The sequence below is a fragment of the Mustelus asterias genome, chromosome 9 (assembly GCF_964213995.1).
Source record: "Mustelus asterias chromosome 9, sMusAst1.hap1.1, whole genome shotgun sequence".
Classification (NCBI taxonomy): domain Eukaryota; kingdom Metazoa; phylum Chordata; class Chondrichthyes; order Carcharhiniformes; family Triakidae; genus Mustelus; species Mustelus asterias.
In genome coordinates, this window is record NC_135809.1 from 79,670,912 (window position 1) to 79,694,746 (window position 23,835).

General features: G+C 44.0%; 1 protein-coding gene across 1 annotated transcript in view; it reads left to right on the forward strand.

The window, feature by feature from the left end:
• Positions 1 to 23,835, forward strand: part of traf6 (TNF receptor-associated factor 6) — a 60,521-nt gene that overhangs the window by 26,507 nt on the left and 10,179 nt on the right. Inside the window, exons 4-7 of the mRNA XM_078220416.1 lie at positions 8,840 to 8,990; positions 11,524 to 11,682; positions 17,092 to 17,163; positions 23,031 to 23,108. Of these exons, the coding sequence (XP_078076542.1) occupies positions 8,840 to 8,990; positions 11,524 to 11,682; positions 17,092 to 17,163; positions 23,031 to 23,108 (460 nt within the window). The remainder of the gene's footprint in view (positions 1 to 8,839; positions 8,991 to 11,523; positions 11,683 to 17,091; positions 17,164 to 23,030; positions 23,109 to 23,835) is intronic.

The following is a 23,835-nucleotide window of genomic DNA, read 5'->3' on the forward strand; positions in this document are numbered from 1 at the left end:
TTAGTATACAGTGAAAAGTATTGTTTCTTGCACGCTATACAAAGCATACCATTCACAGAGAGGGAAAGGAGAGGGCGCAGAATGTAGTGTTACAGTCATAGCTAGGATGTCGAGAAAGATCAACTTATGTAAGGTAGGTCCATTCAAAAGTCTGATGGCAGCAGGGAAGAGGCTGTTCTTGAGTTGGATGGTACGTGAGCTCAGACTTATGAGCTACCTTGTTAACTCACTGGTTAAATGCAAAGATCCTAGCGGGTATGTACAGTTGTGCAGTGATTATCCAGCCGGGTTCCACATTCCCAGAGGGACTTGTCAGGGGTCCGTTAGAATAACAAGGGAGGGTAAAGAGCTGAAAGGAAAAAAAGACAAGCTGCCCAGCTTTGTATGAATTAACAGTAAACTTTATTTATTAGTCACAAGTAGGTTTACATTAACACTGCAATGAAATTACTGTGAAAATCCCCTAGTCGCCACAGTCCGGCGCCTGTTCGGGTAATTTGAAGGAGAATTTATCATGACTGATTCACCTAACCTGCACATCTTTGGACTGTGTGGGGGGCGGGGGGGGGGGGGGGGGGGGGGGGGTTGGACTGTGTGTGTGTGGGGGGGGGGGGGGGGGGGGGGGGCAGAGCACCCGGAGGAAACCCACGCAGACACACGGAGAGAATGTGCAAACTCCACACAGACAGTGATCCAAGCCAGGAATCAAACCTGGGTCCCTGGCGCTGTGAGGCAGCAGTGCTAACCACTGTGCCAATGTGCCGCCCCTAATAGTCAGTATTAGTCCTGCACAAGTAGCTGATAAGATGTCCATCCCTGACTCTCCCAAGTACTCAACCTCCTTCATGATGGCGGATTCTTTGGTTGCCATGGTTTTCAGCACTGAGCCTGGTATTTACTTTCAGAAGGAGGAGAGAGGAGGTGGGAGGCTAGCTGCTGCTGTGGTACATTCAATTTGGATTCACAAAGTGCCAATGTAATGCTGAATATTGCCAGCATTTTCTGTTTATGCTAATCTCTTGATGCTTGATTCTTGTATTTGTGGAAAAAACTGTCAGTTCGATTTAGTTCACTCTTCCACCATGCTTGAATGATTAAGTATCACTGAGAAACCCGGCTTTGTTTGTACAGGTCTGTAAATATTCCCCAAAATGTTACATTCAGTTGAGTGCTCTGTATTAGAGTGGAGTTATTTTTTTTAAGTAAAATAAAGACCTGCTTTAATCCTGTTGAAACAGCTAAATAGGGTGAGGCAGCTTTTAAAACTGATTTGACCAATAGCTGTTTGTATTGGATGATATTTGTGAACTAATTACTTATTTTCTTAACCGCAGCTAAGCTGGCATGAATTTTATTGGAATATTTTGTCTCTGGTTTGTTCTATCACCATCAACACCAGGCTTGTCCTAGTTTTTTGGCCAGAGAGCCACAGTTTCATTTTTTTCCTAAATCAAGGGGCTGATGAGTAAAATTCAGAAAGATACGCGATTTTCAGAAAGTTGTGTGCAGAAAAGAAACAACTTGCTGAGCAAAAATAAAGCAACGCCAAAGTGATACATTGAGAATTTAAAATACATGAATTAAGATCACCATTAGAGTGAGAGGTCCCAGCTGAGCAGCCCCTCCTGCCACTGCGGCCCTTTCCTTCCACCCCAACCCTTCCAAAACCTCTGTTTTTCCGTAGGTTATTCATTGCCCCTCCAATCACAGCCCGTTTCTCTCCCACATCTGCTGCTGGTAAACTCACTAATGGTTAGGGGAACCATATAGAATGGCTTTGGGGGCCACAATGCGAGTGTTGGACAAACCTGGTCTACACCAATGAGCTGGTCCACAAAGTACTGCTCTCAGTCAGGACCTGCTTTCTTAAAAGGTGTTACTGAAACACCGTTCAAACATTGTGCCTTGTGTTATGAATATTATATTGTTTAATTTCAATGATCAATAATCCATTTGACAAAGGATCCTTCAACCAAAACCACTTAAAGAGCCACTATGTTATTGGACAAACAATACCTAGAATGAGAGTCTAAACCCCACCATGGCAGCTTGAAAATTTGAATGATGTTTCAGTTTATAAAGCCTGAAGTCAAAGCTGGCATCAGTAAAAGTGATTGTAAGCTCTCGGATTGTTTTGAGACAAAAACAAATTGTTTCACTGTTGTCCTCTTAGCCAGATATAACTCCATATATATAACTCCAATTCCACATCAATGTGGTTAACTTTTCACTGCCCTCAAAAGAAGTACCTAACCAACCTGAAGCAACTGCGAATGAACAAGAAATGCAAGCAATGCCCACATCCTGAAAATTCATGTTTTGTTAAAAGAAAGGTCTTGCTCAATTCCTGATATTGGCTGATGGGCCTGGTTTCAGCATCTTTAATTTAAGGATTGGAGAGATGAACCAGGGTTAATGCTCTGGCTCACTGCTGAAAAGTGTGCAAACATTGGCTGCTCAGACATCCCGATGATGCATTTGCTTCCTTGTTTCAGTTTCTAGGCTCATAAAGGAACATGGCTCCTTGGGCAAGGTGTGTGTGATTATTTTTTAAACATCTTTTCTATTCAGTAAAGTGGTGCTGAACAAGACCGGAAAGGTTGCTGATCCTTGCTCTGCTCACTGCAGCCTCTGGTCACAGATCCACTGGACATTCGTATTCTTCATTGAAGTAAATTTCAAGGTTCCAAATGTCGTAACTCTCAGTAAGGACAAGCAGTCAGATCCTGTGCGGACCAGCTGGCGGGGGTATTCACAGACATCTTTAACCTCTCTTTACACCAATCTGAGGTCCCTATCTGTTTCAAGAAGACAACCATCATCATGGTACCAAAGAAAAGCCAGGCAGCGTGCCTTAATGGCTATAATCCAGTGGCTCTGACATCCATCATTATGAAGTACTTTGAAAGGTTAGTCATGGCACGAATCAATTCTGGCCTCCCAGATTGCCTGGATCCACTACAGTTTGCCTATTGCCGCAACCGGTCTACAACAGACACCACCTCCTGACCCTGCACTCAACCCTGGAACACCTAGATAACAAAGACATCTATGTCAGATTCCTATTTATTGACTACAGCTCAGCCTTCAACACCATTATTACAAAACTCATCGGCAAACTCTGTGGCCTGGGGGTCGGCTCCTCCCTCTGGACTGGATCCTAGACTTCGTAACCCACAGACTGCAGTCAGTAAGGATAGGCAACAACAGCTCCTCCATGATCATCCTCAACACCGGTGCCCCACAAGGCTGTGTCCTCAGCCCCTTATGCACCCTTATGCATCTATGACTGTGAGACCAAATTCCCCTGCAACTCGATTTTCAGGTTTGCTGATAATACCATCATAATGGGTTGGATCTCAAACAAAGACGAGACAGAGAATCTGGCAAACTGGCGCGATGACAATAATCTCTCCCTCAATGTCAACAAAATGAAGGAGATAGTCATCAGGAAACGTAGTGGAGGACATGCCCCTGTCGACATCAATAGGACGAAGTGGAAATGGTCAAGAGCTTCAGGTTTCTAGGTGTCCAGATCACTAACAACCTGTCCTGGTCCCTCCATGCTGACGCTATAGTTAAGAAAGCCCAATATCTCTACCTTCTCAGGAGGCTAAGGAAATTTTTGTTTAAAGTTTATTCATTAGTGTCACAAGTAGACATTACATTAACACTGCAATGAAGTTACTGTGAAAATCCCCTAGTTGCCACACTCGGGTGTCTGTTCGGATACACTGAGGGAGAATTTAGCATGGCCAATGCACCTAACCAGCACATCTTCCGAACTGTGGGAAGAAACCGGAGCACCCGGAAGAAACACACGCAGAAGCAGGGAGAACGTGAACACTCCGTAAAGGCAATGACCCAAGCTGCGAATCGAACCGCAGCTCCCTGGTGCTGTGAGGCACTGTGCCACCGCCCACTATGACTCATTTACACATTTGTTTTGGTTGTATCACAGCTTGGTATGGCTCCTGCTCTGTCCAAGACTGCAAAAACTACAAAGGGTCATGAACGAAGCCCAGTCCATCACTCAAACCAGCCTCCCATCCATTGACAGTGTCTACACTTCCCGCTGCCTCAGAAAAGTAGCCAGCATAATTATACATGCACCCCAGACATACTCTCTTCCGTCTTCTTCTGTCAGGAAAAGATACAAAAGACTGAGGAGACATACTCAAGAACAGTGTCTTCCCTGCTGCCATCAGACTTTTGAATGGACCTTCCTTATATTAAGTTGATCTTTCTCTACACTCTAACTATGACTGTAACACTACATTCTGCACTCTCCTTCTCTGTAAGGTATGCTTTGTCTGTATAGTACGCAAGAAACAATACTTTTGACTGTATACTAATATGTATGACAAATCAAATAATTAGCAGCAATTGCAGTCTTTTGATGATCAAACATTTTTCAAATTAACCAATAATGGGGAGAGAGCAGAAAGGACAGAAACTAAAGTGAAACATCAGTTCCTGAGAGAGAGAGCGCGCAAAGGAAAGTGAAAGGAGAAAGTTTTTTTAAAAATGCAATAGGGAGCAGACAGGAAGATTAGAAACAGGAGGCGAGATCTTACAATTAGTTCCTCAGAAATGGGGCACAGCATTTAGATGTCTGATGTCACCGATTTTAAGTGTAAAAGCAGCAGTTACGACAAAACCTTTTAGCTGGAGAATCCAAACCCACAATGGCTCCTCAGTTGCATACTCATGTTAATCAGGAGCTTGATCAAATTGCAAAGTATCTCTCCCAACACCCATTTCTAAAAACATTTCTTTCAAGTCTTCCAAGTAATACACCACAGATTTCCTTGTGACATTAGTCATTTAACGCCAATTTGACTGTCTTGTCCTTCCATTACAAGAATTCTAGCTTCCTTTAAATCAAGGATGAAAATGTTCACCAATTGTCAGAATTCCCAACTTTTGGATAATTCTGCCCTTGTAATTTTTTTCTGATTTCCATCTTTCCTCGGCCTTCCATAGAACCATAGAAAATTACAGCTCAGAAACAGGCCTTTTGGCCCTTCTTATCTGTTCCGAACCATTTTATGCCTAGTCCCACTGACCTGCACTTGGACCATATCCCTCCACACCCATCTCATCCATGAACCCGTCCAAGTTTTTCTTAAATGTTAAAAGTGACATAAAACCATAGAAAATTCTCTCTCCTTCCACCAAAGGCGAAAGGAGAGAGTCTCTGCAAGCCTGGCTAGTAGCAGGCTCAGGGAAGACGCCACTCAGCCAACTTATCCAGAGCGCATTCTGCTACTGGCTGCTAGTTGAACGTTGGGGAGAGCAGTGGAGCCCGACCCGTGGTGGAGTTCAACATGCTGGGGGTGGGGAGAGGAGCTGCTGAGTGAGTCTGTGGGGGAGAGAGGTCTGGGGAAAGAGGTTGCTGAGTGAGTGGGTAGGAGGTGGTTTGGGAAGAGAGGCTGTTGAACGAGTGAATGAGGGGATTGGGGAAAGGGGCTGATTGCATTTTGTGTGGAGGTGGGGGGACTTTGCTGAGTCTTCCATCAGCAAGAAATAAGGAGAGCTTTGTTGAAACCTACATGAGTTTGTAAAATATTTTTACAGAGTACTTAACATGCAGATTTTTGTGTTTAAATTATGTATTTTTATCTGTTGATCTGTAATAAGTGAACTTGAAGGCCAGCATTAGTTTTCCATTCCAATTGAGAAGGTGGTGGTAAGTTCAAATGGGTTCACATTGGGAAATGGTTTGCCATAGTACTTGAGTTCGTTTCGCATGGAAATAATTCAGCCAGGTCATGTTCGGTTGTTAATCGGGACTCCGTCCTGTATTACAAACACTGACTGCATTGAATGCTGAAATTCTGAGGTCACTTTGGTGATTTGATATAAATACGTTAGTCCACAGTGTTGAAGGTATTAGAAGGTTAACCAAATTTCACCAATTTGAAGCGGCCTAGCATTTGCATTCACTACAGGTCATAAGTGCTATGATTATACATTTCCTTGTAAAAATAAAATTTTTTCACAACTTTATTTTTCATTTGGCCACTCGTTTCTAATCCTTGACTGGCCCTTCCTAACTTTGAACAAAGGGATTTTCTGACTGCCTTTAATCTTAAGTACTTTTCCCATGGACTGATACAGCCTTCCAACCATCTTGTGCCAGGCTTCTGCTTCTGGAAAGGACATCGCCCCTTCTGCAAAACCTAGTAACTAATTAAAGCTTTCCGCATTTAAGTATATTATCTAAATTGATTGTTGCTTTAATATCTGCCTTAAATCAGGGTTTGATTATGTTACTGGACTAGAAATTCTGAGGCCTCGATTGATAATCCAGAGAACAGTGACAGGTTGAGAAAATGAACTCTTTATAAAACAAAATCTGAAAATAATTAAACAAACCTTTGTGTTTTAAAATAGTTTGAATGAAGCTCACATCGTCAAATGGAAACATAATACAGAAAATTACACGAAACATTATTACTTTAGAATTGGAATTAAATAAAGACCTAGAATCTAATTCTGTTTTTGCTATTACATCTGTTTAATTTTACTTATACTCTCGGAATAGAAACCTCAAAAATAGGAGCAGGAGGAGGCCATTCAGCTCTTTGAGTTTGCTCCATCATTTGTTATGATCATGGCTGATCATCCAACTTAACCTGTTCTTTCTTGATTTCCCCCCATATCCTTTGGTCCCTTTAGCACTAAGTGCTGTAATTAAATCCTTCTTAAGAACATACAATATTTTGGCCTCAAGTGCTTTCTGTGTAGAGAGGTGCACAGGCCCATCTGAGATATAAATTGTCTATTCCTTATTCTCTGACTGTGACCTCTAGTTCTGAATTCCCTCGCCATCCTTTCTGCATCTACCCTTTCTGGTCCTGTTAGAATTTTGTAAGTTTATATGAGATCCCTCCTCATTCTTCTAAATTCCAATGAAGTAACCCTGACTGACTTCGTTTCTCCTCATATGACCGTCCTGCCATTTCAAGAATCAATCTGGTAACCTTCGCTGCACTCTCTCTAGAGCAAGAACATCCTTCCTCCAGTAAGGGGACCAGAACTGCAGACAACATTCCAGGTGTGGTCTCACCAAGGCCCTGTATAATTGCAGCAATAAAAAGTCTCACAACACCAGGTTAAAGTCAAACAGGTTTATTTGGTAGCACAAGCTTCAGAGCGCTGCTCCTTCATCAGATGATTGGGAGTTCTGTTCACAAACAGGGCATATAAAGACACAAACTTAATTGACAAAATAATGGTTGGAATGCAAGTCTTTACAGGTAATCAAGTCTTAATGGTGCAGTCTGTACCTTTAAGACTTGATTACCTGTAAAGACTCGCATTCCAACCATTATTTTGTAAATTTAGTTTGTGTCTTTATATGCCCTGTTTGTGAACAGAACTCCCAATCATCTGATGAAGGAGCAGCGCTCTGAAGCTTGTGCTACCAAATAAACCTGTTTGACTTTAACCTGGTGTTGTGAGACTTCTTACTGTGCTTACCCCAGTCCAACGCCGGCATCTCCACATAATTGCAGCAAGACATCTCTGCTCCTGTACTCGAATCCTCTCACTATGAAGGCCAACATACCATTTTCCTTCTTCATCACCTGCTACACCTCCATGCTTACTTTCAGTGACTGGTGTGCAAGGACACCCAGTTCTCGTTGCATTGAATATAATCAATGGTTAAAGTATGGATTTTGTGGCTGGGCTGTGAAGACGAAGGATGATCTCCTCAGGCTTTTCTATAGCTACATTTAGCTATCTGATAATCTACCATTTCCAGAGTGTGCCATATTGGTAAAAGGCAAATTGTTCAATGTATGTGCAGCTAGCTCTGATCACTTTACCATTAATGTTGTGTTTTGATTCATGTGAAGCGTGAGTTTATCTGTGGAACAGGACTTTGCCTTTGGCTGCAAGGAAAATACCTTGAATGCATCCGAATCATAAAAGATTTAAAGCTAACATGTTCCTTTGTGAATGTTTTTAGATTTTTGTTTACACAAGTTACAACCTAGCTCAAAGCGTGCCGCCTCCTGCTGCCATCTACATTGATAGTCCTGAATGCCCCAAACAACCTTGGGCTCTTAGTCAAAATATGCAGCCTGATGCATAAAATGAGTTTACCTTGGCACTTGTAGTACCAGTAAACTCAGCATGTGAGAGGGAGCTGTTGTACACTGCTCAAGCTGGTACGATTCCTTGGTGTCCTCTGTAGGTTCAGTTTCCTTTAGGCAGATTTACAAGCAACCTCAACCCCAGGAAGAATGTGGTTTTCACTTCTGTTTCTGAATTTTAAGCTTGTATAGGAACCATGGGAGAGTCAAAACTACATAATAAAGTGTGAACAAAGTATTCCAGAGCTACAACATGCCTATTACTTTAGCAGTAACATTTTGATATTTCCCTATCACATGAGAGTTGCACGGGTCAGTGCTTCGTCACAGTTCTTAAAAAATATATATATATATAATCGTAGAATTCCTACAGTTCAGAAGGAGCCCATTTGGCCCATCGAGTAGTGTCAGCTCTTTGCCCAGTGATAGATCTATGCTGCACTATCTGAGGAGTTGTCCTTTGGATGAGACGTTAAAATGTTCGCACGCTCAGGAGAATGTAAAATATCCCACAGTGCTGTTGAAAGAAGAGCAAGAGAGTTCTCCCCAAATTGCTGACTGTATTTAATCTCTCAGCCAACATCATAAACACACTATCTAGCACCCCTTGAGGGAAACTGGGAAGAGGGGGTGATTTGGGACAGGTGGTGGTGGGGAGAGCCTGGGACGCGTTAGGGCTGCGGGGAGACAGGGACGAGGGTTCTAACCACCCTTTCTTTGAAACTTTGCAGGGATGCTGGACACAAGTGCCCTGTGGATAATGCGATGCTTGTGGAAACCCAACTGTTCCCAGATAATTTTGCAAAACGGGAAATTCTTTCCCTGACGGTCAAGTGTCCCAACAAGGGCTGTTATCAGAAAATGGAGCTGCGACATTTAGAGGTTGGTTTTGGTGTTTGAAAACTTTCACACCTGTTTCTCACTGGATGATATTTAGTGAAATTGGGGAATAGGAGGTCTCCCCTGTTTAAAATTGTGCGCCTTGTTCTTTAAAATGAGCATAGCATCTCATCTACAGATTGTCAATAGACTGAATAATACCATAAAAGCCACCTTTCCTCAACCTATTGTCAAAGCACCATCAGTTTCAGTAGATTAGTACTCTACCTAGTGTGGTCACTGGCCACACAGATCCAGTCAGTGCTCTATCCAGTGTGGTCACTGGCCACACAGATCCAGTCAGTGCTCTATCCAGTGTGGTCACTGGACACACAGATCCAGTCAGCGCTGTATCCAGTGTGGTCAATGGCCACACAGATCCAGTCAGCGCTCTATCCAGTGTGGTCACTGGCCACACAGATCCAGTCAGTGCTCTATCCAGTGTGGTCAATGGCCACACAGATCCAGTCAGTGCTCTATCCAGTGTGGTCAATGGTCACACAGATCCAGTCAGCGCTCTATCCAGTGTGGTCACTGGACACACAGATCCAGTCAGCGCTGTATCCAGTGTGGTCAATGGCCACACAGATCCAGTCAGCGCTCTATCCAGTGTGGTCAATGGCCACACAGATCCAGTCAGTGCTCTGTCCAGTGTGGTCACTGGCCACGCAGATCCAGTCAGTGCTCTGTCCAGTGTGGTCACTGGCCACACATCCAGCCAGTGGTCTGTCCAGTGTGGTCACTGGCCACACAGATCCAGTCAATGCTCTGTCCAGTTTGGTCACTGGCCACGCAGATCCAGTCAGTGCTCTGTCCAGTGTGGTCACTGGCCACACATCCAGTCAGTGCTCTGTCCAGTGTGGTCACTGGCCACACAGATCTACTCAGTGCTCTATCCAGTGTGGTCACTGGCCACACAGATCCATGATGTGGAGATGCCGGCGTTGGACTGGGGTAAACACAGTAAGAAGTCTAACAACACCAGGTTAAAGTCCACCAGGTTTTTTTGGTAGCAAATGCCACTAGCTTTCGGAGCGGGCTGCTCCTTCGTCAGGTGGAGTGGGAGATGTGCTCACAAACAGGGCATACAGAGACACAAACTCAATTTACAGAATAATGATTGGAACGCTAATCAAGCTAATCAATGCTAATACAGCTAATCAAGTCTTAAAGGTACAGACAATGTGACTGGAGAGAGCATTAAGCACAGACAGGACAGCTAGTGAGATTTTGCAAGTCCCGGCAAGTCATGGGGGTTACAGATAGTGTGACATGTACCCAAGATCCCGGTTGAGGCCATCCTCATGTGTTCGGAACTTGGCTATCAGTCTCTGCTCAGCAACCCTGCGGTATCGTGTGTCACCTTGGAGAACGCCTTGGAGAACGCTTACCCGAAGATCAGAGGCCTGTGACTGCTGAAGTGTTCCCCAACAGGAAGAGAAGCAGTAAGACGACTTATATTGCCAATACTTGCAGTATTTGTTTACCTCCCCCGACTGTTCTCTTCCTGTTGGGGGGCACTTCAGCGGTCACAGGCATTCAGCCTCTGATCTTCGGGTAAGCGTTCTCCAAGGTGGCCTTCACGACACACGATACCGCAGGGTCGCTGAGCAGAAACTGATAGCCAAGTTCCGCACACATGAGGACGGCCTCAACCGGGATCTTGGGTTCATGTCACACTATCTGTAACCCCCACAACTTGCCGGGACTTGCAAAATCTCACTAGCTGTCCTGTCTGGAGACAATACACATCTCTTTAATCTGTGCTTAATGTTCTCTCCACTCACATTGTCTGTACCTTTAAGACTTGATGAGCTGTATTAACATTGATTAGCTTGATTAGCGTTCCAATCATTATTCTGTAAATTGAGTTTGTGTCTCTGTATGCCCTGTTTGTGAGCACATCTCCCACTCCACCTGACGAAGGAGCAGCACGCTCCGAAAGCTAGTGGAATTTGCTACCAAATAAACCTGGGTGGACTTTAACCTGGTGTTGTTAGACTTCCCACACAGATCCAGTCAGTGCTCTGTCCAGTTTGGTCACTGGCCATGCCGACTCAGTCAGCTCTAGATCTAGTGCAATCACTGGCCATACAGACGCAGTCAGTTCACTTTGCCCCTTCCCCACACAATTTGATTCTGAATTAGAAGCTGGGTGTCTCAGGTCAGGTGTCTGATTATGGAATGGGGAGAGAGGCAGCTGTGAGAGTCGTGGGGGGGGGGGGCTGGTAAACAAATACTGCCAGTATTGGCGATCTAAGTTGTCTTACTGCTGCAGAAATCTTTTCAAATACTTGCTTGAATTACAGCCAGATTTCCCGGTCTGTGCTTCTGTGACAGACCTTGTGGCCAGCTCAGGCAGACAGATGCCCAGTTTGCAGAGGGAGGAGATCTGGTGGCAACACAACTTTAAAATTGCTGAATAAAATTTGACCTGGGTCTTGGTGACAGTGGAAGTTGTGATCATTTATTGTGTATAGAAATCTGTTTCTTTGCCACTGAACCACTTTGTGCTGTGTGTGTGTGTGTGTTACAGGACCATCAGGAACAGTGCGAATATGCCTTTGTTGACTGTTCGCAATGTGATGCCTTGCTCTGGCGAAAGGAACTGCAGGGACACATGGATTTCGAGTGTCCCAAGAGGCCGGTTGTCTGTGAGAACTGTGCTTTGCTGATGGCCTATCAAGACAAAAAGGCAGGCTTTCTTTTTCCAAACCCTATCACTCCCACATCCCTCCCCTCTCCAGCTGGGAACACTGTAGCCTATCTGGCCTGTGGACTTTTTTTCGTAGATATTTCAAAATGTTCTAGCTTCCCAATTTGAAAGTGATTTATCCTTTCTTCATTGTCCTTGTGTGCCATCTTGTTACCCGTGTGTGCGCGTGTGTGTGCGTGCGTGCGCGTTCCACTTGCTGCGACCACCATTAATGCTGGCAATTAATAGCAAGGTCGTCTGTTTATGGTTCAAACATGGACAAGATCCTATCAACATTCTAGAGCTTACCATTGATCGGAAACTGAACTGGACTAGCTATATAAATACTATGGTTACTAGAGCAGATTAGAGGCTAGGAATCCTGTAGCAACCAACACATCTCCTGACTCCCCAAAACCACTATCTACAAGGCATAAGTCAGGAGTGTGATGGAACATTCTCCACCTGCCCTCCACCAACACTCGAGAAGCTTGGCCCATCTACGACAAAGCAGCCCGTTTAATTTGCATCCCATCCACAAACATTCACTCATCCATCACTGGCACACAACGGCAGCAGTGTCATTGCCATCTACAAGGTACACTATAGCAATTTGCCAAGGTTCCTTAGACAGTTCCTTCCAAACCCACAACTAAAAGACAAGGGCAGCAGACATGAGGGACCACTTGGAAGTTCCCCTCCAAGCCATCCACCATCCTGACTTGGAAATATATCCCCGTTCCGTCACTGTCCTTGGGGTCATAATCCTGGCGCACTCTCCCTCATAGCACTGTGGGTTTGCTAACACCACATGGACTGCAGCGGTTCAGGCAGGCAGCTCACCACCACCTTCTTGAGGGCAATTAGGGATGGGCAATAAATGCTAGCCTAGTCAGTGACACCCATGTTCCACAAATGAACAAAAAAAACACACTGCCCTGAAACACCTTACAGTCAATGAAGTATTTCTTGATGTGTAATCACTGCTGTAACAAACATGGCAGCTACTTTGTTGTTTGTGGGATTTTGGTATGCAAAAAGACAATTTGTTTAATGATGTGGGTGAGGAATAAGTATTGGCCAAGGCATCAAAGAGCTTTCCCCATCACTTTTACAAAATAGTGCCATGGGGATCTTTTGCATTCACCTCAAAGGGTAGCTGGAGCCTATTTTCATGCTTCATATGAAACTCTGATAGTGCAGCACACTCTCAGTATTGGACTGTCAGCCTAGATTATCTGTCCAAGTGTTTGGAGTGGGATATGAACCCACAACCTTCTGAATCGGAGGGAAGGGTGCTGCCACTGAGTGATGACAGACTTTTGAGTCTAACCCAGAGAGAGAGTGCAATGATCCTGTGTTATGTCTTTATTTGATTTGTCTCATTCAGATTGTTAGCTTCTACCGGAACCACTTGAGCTCCTCGGGCTTCTTCCACTAATTGCTGGGAATCTTTGAGCGATGAGCTTCTCCTTGACAGGCTCAGCAAAATGCTGCCGTCTTCCTTGGCAGCAGGATAGTGTTTTTCATTGAAATAATTGCCAGGCAGAGGAACAAATGTGTCGGAGCTCCAATGCACAGTTACTAGTGTTTGTTAAATTTAGGTCCTGCCTACTTTTTATGTAGTGAGGTTACAACTGTTGAGAGTGGCCAATGTGCTGTTGAAATGTTTCATGCAGGTGGAGCTTTCCCAGTGGGTAACTCTTGACACACGACAAGAGAAGAAGTTCGATAGAGGTTGCTGTGTCTCGCTTTCAAGGGCTCTGGTGCAGCCAACTACTGTTCCCTCTCCCACAAAAACTCAGGATATGAAGAGAACATGTGAAACTTAACTATTGCCCTTCCCCTCCCTACTAACTAGAGTTCCTCTTGCCACAGCATTGTGGTTTTTTCGAAGGTCAGTGCTCAAATAGACCTGAATTCATGTTATCTGCAGGAACCAGGGCTGAAGGATGATGACCACATCCTGTGGGCTCAGTCATGAACTGCTTACCCCTTAGAGGAAGGATGCTGCATGTGACAAGTGCGGGTTAGGTTGATTGGCCAGGTTAAAAATTGCCCCTTAGAGTCCTGGGATGTGTAGGTTGGAGGGAATAGCGGGTAAATATGTGGGGGTAGGGCCTGGGTGGGATTGTGGTCGGTGCAGACTCGATGGGCCGAATGGCCTCCTTCTGCACTGTAGGGTTTCTATGATTTCTATGATTACTCCCCCAAATCAAAGTTAACTAACAATATTCCGGGAGGACTATGTTCTTGCTCACGACTTAATGGGCAGTTCAGAATGACAGATGACTGACAGATTTCCTAGCCACTGTTAACTATTATACAGTATAGTGCAAAAAATGAGGAAAAATAATAATTTTCACATTGCAATGCTAAGTTAAAAGTCCACTGTGGGAATGAGCATTTTACATTTGAGTAAATCTGTGTTTTGTACACCAGAGGGCAATGTCTGACTATTTTAATAGGTTCAACCACAAAATTTGTGTTCCATCGAAAGAATTGGCTTGCCTTTTTAATCTTTTATTTTTATCAGCATTTCAGAAATAACATTACCTACTGTATGCAATCAGTAGACTGCAAATCAAAGTGTTTTTATTCGAGTGATTTTGAAATTAATCGAAAGCCAAACACCATTTTTTTCTTGCCCATTGTGTCTCTGGTGTTCCTGGTTCTCACGTACCACTGAGAGATTTTATGCAATTGTTTATTTAATGGTTAGCTAACCAATTTACTCTTAATTCACTTTGCAAAACATGCATCTTATACAACCATAGAATTCAAATGGACAGGTCTATTATGATTTTAGTTGAGATCAGTAACTTTTCAAAATAAATTTGACCTCCCAGTTTAATAATTGGAAGAATCACTGCATTACTACTTTTACTGTTCAGTGGTTAAAGCAAGTGCTACTAACATAATGCTATATTTTGTAAGCTCATTAAACCTAAAAATATCAACAGAACACACTCTGTTCTACTTTTATTTCCACCCAACTGTTCCCCTATAATTGACAGGATCTTGAGGGTTCCTTCACTTCTCAGACCAAACCAAAGTCTGCCGCAGCTCTCAGGAATTCACTTTGATTCTTCTTAGTGTTCCTGCTATTCTGAGTGTGAGATTTCCTGGGGATCCTTCCACTAACATCCAGCTAGGTGAACCCTCCAACTCTCCTTCAACACCTCAATTGTGGATTCCCCAGGTCAGGCATGGTTCTCCGTGCATTCTTGCATAGTGACTTCAAATCAGAAACACCTCTGGTTTCTTATGATCTTCTGCAACTGGTAACAGCAGATTTTGAGCTCTTGACTCAAGTGCCTGTTTCTCCCAAGAAATCATGCAGATAAAAGCTAAATCCAAAAAAACTCTATCCCCATGGCAACGTGGCACACCTGGGGCATCCCAAATAGAGATTTAAACAATCTCCAATTCCCAAGCCATCCCTTTGTTCTGGGAAATCTTATGAATAAGTTAAACCTCTGACTCTGTAGGCACCTTATATCCACAAAGATTTTGACGAGATTCCACATTGGAGACTGTAAGAGTCCATGGGATACAAGGAAATTTGGAAAATTGGATCCAGAATTGGCTGAGTGGCAGACAGCATAGGGTGATGGTCAAGGGGTATTTTTCGGTCCAGAAGACTGTGTCCAGTGGGATCCTGCAGGGATCAGTGTTGGGGCCCTTTCTGTTTGTGGTTTATATACCTATGGGTGGCACGATGGCACAGTGGTTAGCACTGCTGCCCCACTACACCAGGGGTCAACTCCTGGTTTGGGTGACTGGTTGCGTGGAGTCTGCACATTCTTCCTGTGTCTGCATGGATTTCCTCCAGGTGCTCCGGTTTCCTCCCACAGTATGAAAGACATGCTGGTTAGGTGCGTTGGCCATGCTAAATTCTCCCTCAGTGTACTTGAATAGGCGCTGGAATGTGGCCACTAGGAAATTTTCACCGTAACTTCATTGCAGTATTAATGAAAGCCTACTTGTGAGACAAATAAAATAAACTTTAAATGATTGGACTTAAATGTAGGAGGGTTGATCAGTAAGTTCGCGGATGATACAAAAATTGGTAGGGTGGTAAATAGTGAGGCAGATAGCCTTAGATTACAGGAGATATAGATGGACTGGTCAGATGGTCTGATCAGTGGCAAACGGAATTCAATCTGGATAAGTGTGAGGTGATGCTCTTGGGTAAGACAAACAAAACAAGGGAATACATGATGTATGGCAGGGCCCTGGGAAGCACCGAGGATCAGAGAGAGAGGTGAGCATGTACACCGGTCCCTTAAGATAGCAGGACAGGTGGATAAAGTAGTTAAGGTATACGGTATACTTGCCTTTATTAGCCGAGGCACAGAGTTTAAGAGCAGGGAGGTTATGCTGGAACTATGTAAAATGTTGGTTAGGCCATAGCTAGAGTATGATGCGTAGTTCTGGAATTCACATTACAGGAGGGATGTGATAGCACTGGAAAGGGTGTAGGTGAGATTTACCAGGATATTGCCTGGGCTGGAGAGTTTTAGTTATGAAGAAAAATTAGATAGACTGGGGTTGTTTTCTTTGGAGCAGAGGAGATTGAAGGGGGGACATGATTAAGATATATAAGATTATGAGGGGCATAGATAGAGTGGACCAGAAGAAATCAATGACCAGGGGCACAGATTTACGGTAAGGAGATTTATAGGGGATGTGAGGAAAAACATTTTCACCCAGCGGGTGGTAGGAGTCTTGGAACTCACTGGGACCTATTTTACCATTTTTGATTCTAAGTGTTGGGCGAACTTGAAACTGGGAGTGGTTCAGATATGACTTTTAGACCCGTTCTCAGGCGCCTCCATACGCACTCTGCCTGAAAAAATATCAGCGATTCCAAATCACGCTGCACAAGCCTGTGGGCGGGGCTTAACGCACCCAAACCCTGCAGCTCCAACTGCGCATGCACAGAAAAAAAATGATAGAATGCTGCTCCCCTGCTACATCCCTCCCAGGCCAGATAATGCCTCCCCCTGGCCCCCACAGATATTGCCCTGACCCCCTTATCCCTCCCCCACCGATCTCAGTGCAGAGTGGCAGCGCACCCCCTTCCTGTCCACTGATCACGGGCAGAGTGGCAGCGGATCCCGCCCCACCCCCCTTCAATTTAAACGCATGCAAATACATTAGGTACTAGTAACACTCCAATCATCCACAATGCTCCCATTTATTTCCATTTTCTGAAATTCCAATGGCCCAAACCCCTTCCCATTCTTTCCCGTTGTACAGAACTTCTGTGGATCAAATTCCTTCCGCATGTCAATGAACTAAAAGAATAATGTAGGCAGCATTGTCCGACAGTCAGAACCCTGAGCTGACTTCTAGCCTGATACATGGATGTTTATTGAACTGTGGGTTCTGTTTCTGATTCAGGCTCATGATCTCAATTGTCCATTGGCCAATGTGACCTGTGAATACTGCAACATGGAGCTAATCCGAGAACAGGTGAGTGGATCTAGTGACACTACATTGTATGTACTATCAAAAGTCCTGTGCAGATATTTTTTAAAAGATGTTTTTATTGAGAGTTTTCTATTCTTTTACCACAAGTTCAGCCAGGATCTTCCAGAAAGATCGCACAGAATATACACATCAGGATCAGATAATTCTGGGTCGGGCATCAGGATTAAACAAACAGACCCCCCCCCGCAGCTTGCAGATATTTTAAAAATAATTCTTTTATAGACATATGGTGGCAGATGAGCCTCTGCTCTGAACATTGCACAATCTGTGTGGTGAAAGTTCTTCAACAAAACTGTTTGGGAAGGAATTCACATACTTGAGAACACTGGATAGATCAGAAGCATTGGGCTCTGACACCATAGCCAAATTAGTCACGTCTTTATGCAGGCTGTTCCAGTACAGCTACAACAACGCTGTCTACCTGAAAGACTTGAAAATTGCCTAGCTATGTGTTCTTCGCCACAAGAAGTAGGACAAATTCAATCCCTGACAGCCCACTCTTGGTTAGTCAAATGATTGAAACATTGTTGACTGTAGTGGCATTTATTAACCAATAACCTGATCACTGATGGCAATGACAACTTTTATTTATATAGCATCTTTAAGAGAGTGCAACATTTCAAAGCAGTGTCATTTGAAAACTTGACACCAAGCCATTGAACAGAAACTTAACTGTACCAGTGATGTAAAATACTATGGCTTCAACAGCAAGATAGAGCAATTCTGAGACTGGGAAGTCTGCAGTGAGTGAGTTATATGAACATCAAAGCCTTTCCATTATCTACAAGGCACAACTTGGGAATGTGGTGGAATGCTTGCCACTGCCCATGTCAAGGCTTCTCAAACTTTTTGGGTTAAAGGGTCCCATTTCAAATTTATTAGTAATCACCTGCTCCCATCTAAGTTATAATACCTTATGAGGCTCCGTTTGAAAGTGTTGCATGTAACACTTTCCGTAAATTTGATCTGAGGTCCCTATCTGCTTCAAGAAGACGACCATCATCCCAGTAGCAAAAAGGAGCCAGGCAGCGTGCCTTATTGACTATTGTCTGGTGGCTCTGACATCCATTATGAAGTGCTTCGAAAGGTTAGTCATGGCTCGAATCCATTCCAGCCTTTCAGATTGCCTGGATCCACTACAGTTCGCCTACCGCTGCAATAGATGAGCAGCAAACGCCATCTCCCTGGCCATGCACTCAACTCTGGAACACCGAGGTAACAAAGACATCTGTGTCAGACTCCTATTTATCTACTACAGCTCAGCCTTCATAAGAACATAAGAAATAGGAGCAGGAGTAGGCCATCTAGCCCCTCAAGCCTGCTCCGCCATTCAATAAGATCATGGCTGATCTGATAATGGGTTCAGTTCCACTTATCCGCCCGCTCCCCATAACCCTTAATTCCCTTAATGGTTAAAAATCTATCTATCTGTGACTTAAACACATTTAACGAGGTAGCCTCTACTGCTTCATTGGGCAGAGAATTCTAAAGATTCACTACCCTCTGGGAGAAGATGTTCCTCCTCAACTCTGTTCTAAATTGACTCCCCCGTATTTTGAGGCTATGCCCCCTAGTTCTTGTTTCCATTGTAAGTGGAAATAACCTCGCTGCTTCTACCCTGTCTAACCCCTTCATTATCTTATATGTCTCTATAAGATCTCCCCTCAACCTTCTAAACTCCAATGAGTACAGGCCCAGTCTACTCAATCTCTCCTCATAAACTAACCCCCTCATCTCTGGAATCAACCTGGTGAACCTTCTCTACCCCCTCCAAAGCTAATATATCCTTTCTTAAATAAGGGGACCAAAATTGTACACAGTACTCTAGGTGCGGCCTCACCAGTACCCTGTACAGTTGCAGCATGACCTCCCTGCTTTTATACTCCATCCCTCTCGTGATAAAGGCCATCATTCCATTTGCCTTCTTGATTACCTGCTGCACTTGCAAACTGAGTTTTTGTGATTCATGCACAAGGGCCCCCAGGTCCCTCTGCATAGTAGCATGTTGTAATTTTTCACCGTTTAAATAATAATCCATTTTACTATTATTCCTTCCAAAGTGGATAACCTCACACTTTCCAACGTTATACTCCATCTGCCAGATCCTTGCCCACTCACTTAGTCTATCCAAATCTCTCTGCAGACTCTGTGTCCTCCACGCAACTTGCTTTCCCACTCATCTTTGTGTCATCCGCAAACTTTATTACCCTACACTCGGTCCCCTCCTCCAGATCGTCTATGTATATGGTAAATAGTTGAGGCCCCAGCACCGATCCCTGCAGCATGCCACTAGTCACTTCAATGCCATTATTCCTACGAAACTCATCTCCAAACTCGGCTCCTCCCTCTGCGACTGGATCCTGAACTTCTGAATCCACAGACCACAATCAGTAAGGATAGGCAACAACACCTCTATGATCATCCTCAACACCAATGCCCCTCAACATCAGTGCCCCACAATACTGTGTCCTCAGCCCTTTACTCCTTATACACCTATGACTGTGTGTCCAACTCGATTTTCAAGTTTGCTGATGACACCACTGTAGTTGGTCAGATCTCAAACAATGAAGAGATGGAGTACAGGAAAGAGAGAGAATCTGATGAACTGACAATAATCTGTTCTTCAATGTCAACAAAATGAAGAAGATGGTCTTAGACTTCAGGAAGCATAGTGGAAGACAAGGCCCTGTCTGTGTCAATGGGAACGAATAGAAATGGTTGAGAGCTTCAAGTTTTTAGGTGTCCCGATCACGTGATCCTCCCCCATGCTGACACTATAGTTAAGAAAGCCCACCAACGCCTCTACTTTCTCAGTAGATGAAGGAAATTTGGCATATCTGCTACAACTCTCTCCAACTTTTACAGATGCACCATAGAAAGCATGCTTTCTGGTTGTATCACAGCTTGGTATGGCTGCTCCTCTGTTGAAGAGTGTAAGAAACCACAGAGAGTCGTGAACGAAGCCCAATCCATCACGCAAACCAGCCTCCCATCCATTGACACTGGTTATACTTCCTGCTGCCTCGGCAAAGCAGCCAGCATAATTAAGCATCCCATGCACTCTGGACATACTCTCTTGCACCTCTTCTGTCGGCAAAAAGATACAAAAGTCTGCCATGAGACTTTTGAATGGACTTGCCTTGCATTAAGTTGATCTTTCTCTACACCCTAGCTATGACTGTCACACTACATTCTGCACTCTCTCCTTTCTTTCTCAATGAACAGTGTGGTTTGTATAGTGCGTGAGAAACAATACTTTTCACTGTATACTAATACATGTGACAATAAATCAGTAATGAGTGTTTTAAGAAAAGAGGTGTTTGAAGGTATCAGTAAAATAAGTGTACCTGCTTCTCAATACAGAGTCTGTCTATCTTTACTTTGATGTTTCATGATGATTCCCATAAATTATTCTCCACTTCCAGATGGGAACCTACTTTATCTTCCTGACCGTGGGGAAAATGTGCTATGAGCAAACTTTATTTTGGTGCCCTTTCTTTGATTTTAAGTACATTGTACTTGTATATTAAATAAAAACTCCCCGATCTTAAACAAAGCTGAAATTGTCAGGCACCCATCCACCAGCCCTGACAACTGTAGGTCTACTTAGTAATCTTCGTGCCATTCTCAGCACTCCTCCATGCATCCTTTCCTCAGAGGTGAAATCTGCAGCCACCCTGTGCTGCACATGTAATAGTGTACTCTGCTCCTGGCTCAAAGCAAGCCCACCTGCAGCCCCCACTTATTTACCTTTACTCTTGTCCTGGGTGATTGCTCACATTACCCAACCGCTGCTTGGTAAGAGCTTTCACATTCAATCGTGGATCCCCAGAGGCATGCAGGCCTCAGTTTGAGAACCACTTGCCTGGATGAGAACAGCTTCAACAACACTCGAACCTTGACACCAGTCAAGACAAAGCAACTGCTTGATTGGCACTTATCCACTACCTTAAACATTCACTCTTTCATCCAGCAGCGCACAGTGATAGCAGTGTGTACCATATACAAGATGCACTGTATCAAGAACTCTAGTGTAATAGCAGTGTTTCATCACAAAGTGACATTCATCCCACATAATGATCATATCCAGCAAGAGATAACCTACCACCTCCCCTTGATATTCAGTGGCACTACCATTACTAATTTCTCCATTATCAATGTCCAGAGGATTGCCATTGAACATGGATTGAACCAGACCAGCCATATAAATACTGTGACTGTAAGTGATGTGGAGATGCTGGCGTTGGACTGGGGTAAACACAGTAAGAAGTCTCTGAACACCAGGTTAAAGTTCACCAGCTTAAAGTCCAACAGGTTTATTTGGTAGCACAAGCCACTAGCTTTCGGAGCGCTGCCCGTTCATCAGGTGACCTGATGAAGGGGCAGCGCTCCGAAAGCTAGTGGCTTGTGCTACCAAATAAACCTGTTGGACATTAACCTAGTGTTGTGAGACTTCTTACTACAAGAGTGGGTCAGAGGCTGGGAATTCTGAGGCAAATAATCCATCACTTGACTCCCCAAGGCCTATCCACCACCTACAAGGCACAAGTCAGGAATGAGTGCAACTCCAACAACACCCGTGAAGCTCAACACCATCCAGGACAAAGCAAACTCGCTTGAACGACACTCCATCCGCCAAATAAATGTTCACTCCCTCCACCATCAACGCACAGTGGCAGCAGTGCGTATCATCTATAACAACTGCAACAACTCGCCAAGGCTCTTTTGACAGCACCTTCAAACCCATGCCACCTACTTGGGAACATCACCACCTGCAAGTTCCCTTGCAAGCCACACACCATTCTGACTTGGAAATATATCACCATTCCTTCACTGTTGCTGTATCAAAATCCTGGAGCTCCCTTGTTAACAGCACTGTGGGTGTACCTACACCTCTTGGACTGTAGCTATTCAAGAAGACAGCTCACCACCACCACCACCTCGAGGGCAACTAGGGGTGGATAATAATTACTGGTCTTGTCAGCAATGCCCATGTCCCAAGAAAGATTTTTTATAACTTACCACCACCTTGAGGGCAATAAAGCTCATCTTGCCAGCAATGCCTATATCCTTTGAATAAATGAATTAAATTTTTTTTTAAAGTCTGGGTGGGACCTTGGTGGGATGGGAGGAGAAAGAGAGAACCTTGGGTGATGCCCATCAACAGAGGGAACCTCCATTTTTGGCTATCTTAATAGGCAGAGGTGCAGCTGGCTCAGATGACTTGAGTTACATTTGTACCAATTTGTAGTGAAATGGGAGAATTAAACTTGCAGATAACAGGAACAACTCAGGATTTTCCAGAACTTAAAATTCCATCAAGGGGAAGAAACAATCTGGCCTCACTACATATCCACTTCTTAGTACTGAATACACGAACGCACCTTTTGTTCTGCATCGCAGACTGAAACTCATCCCAGTCCTGTCATAGTACATTAACTTTCTATTAATGACCTCTAATGTAAAACACATTAGGTTTCTCTTTAACATTGCATTGATGGGCCACTGGGTATATTGTTGGCCGAGGTATTCGGTTGGTTCTTTGCCCTTGATTTCAAATTCCTGGATTGGTGATTGTGAAGGTTTCTGTGCCAAGGTGAGGGGAACAGATTATCTGATTAGCTTGTGGTTGAGGGATTGGACTGTGCTGAAAGTAGTTTTGGTAGAATCTGTTCCTCTGCAGCAGTTGGGAGTGGCGAGAGGATGTGGGGTGACCAAGTGGGGGTGAAAGGAAGAGGAATGCCTCAGTAAATACAGTGGACACTACTCCACAAACTGATAGTTTCTGTCCTCCATTTTTATACCTCGCTACTTGGCTTTTAACTTAAATATAATTATTCTCTCTACAGATACCGAACCATTATAATCTGGACTGCCCAAAAGCGCCTGTTCCCTGCACTTTTAGTACCTTTGGCTGCCCAGAAAAGGTGAGTCAGTGCCGCAATATTGCCTGCCTTTGTAGAGCCTGCTACAAGACATGTTTCAAGTGACTGACATAATCCTAATGTCTGTAACCAGCGTGAAATAAATGAACTGCTGCCTCCTCACTCTGACAATTGAATCCCTGTACTAGTTTAGAACAGAAAGTATGAGTTCTGTCAATTTTAGTGTCAATCATTTATTTTAAATGGGTTAATAGTTGTTAAACTAACATTGACTGGAGTTTATACAAAATGCACACAGGCAAATTAAGCCCAGAAATTATTACATCTTTACTCCAAATACCGATAAACTAATTGCTAAGGTAGGGTATGGATTACTCATAAGAACATAAGAAGCAGGAGTAGGCCATTTGGTCTCTCGAGTCTGCTCTGCCATTCAGTAATACCCCATGGTGATCTGGCTGTGGCTCAACTCCACATCCCTATCTGCGCTTAAAAATCTGTCTATCTTCGCCTTGAATATATTCAATAACCCAGCCTCCACTGCTCTCTGGGAACAGGAATTCCAAACTTTAATGACTCTGAGAGAAGAAATTCCTTATTAAATGGGAGACCTATTTTGAAACTGTGCTCCCTAGTTCCAGAATCCCCCATAAGGGGAAACATGTCCTTATCATCTTCCCTGTCAAGTTCCCTCAGAATCTTATCTTTCAATAAGGTCACCTCTCATTCTTCTAAGCTCCATTGAGTTCAGACCCAATCTGCTCAACTT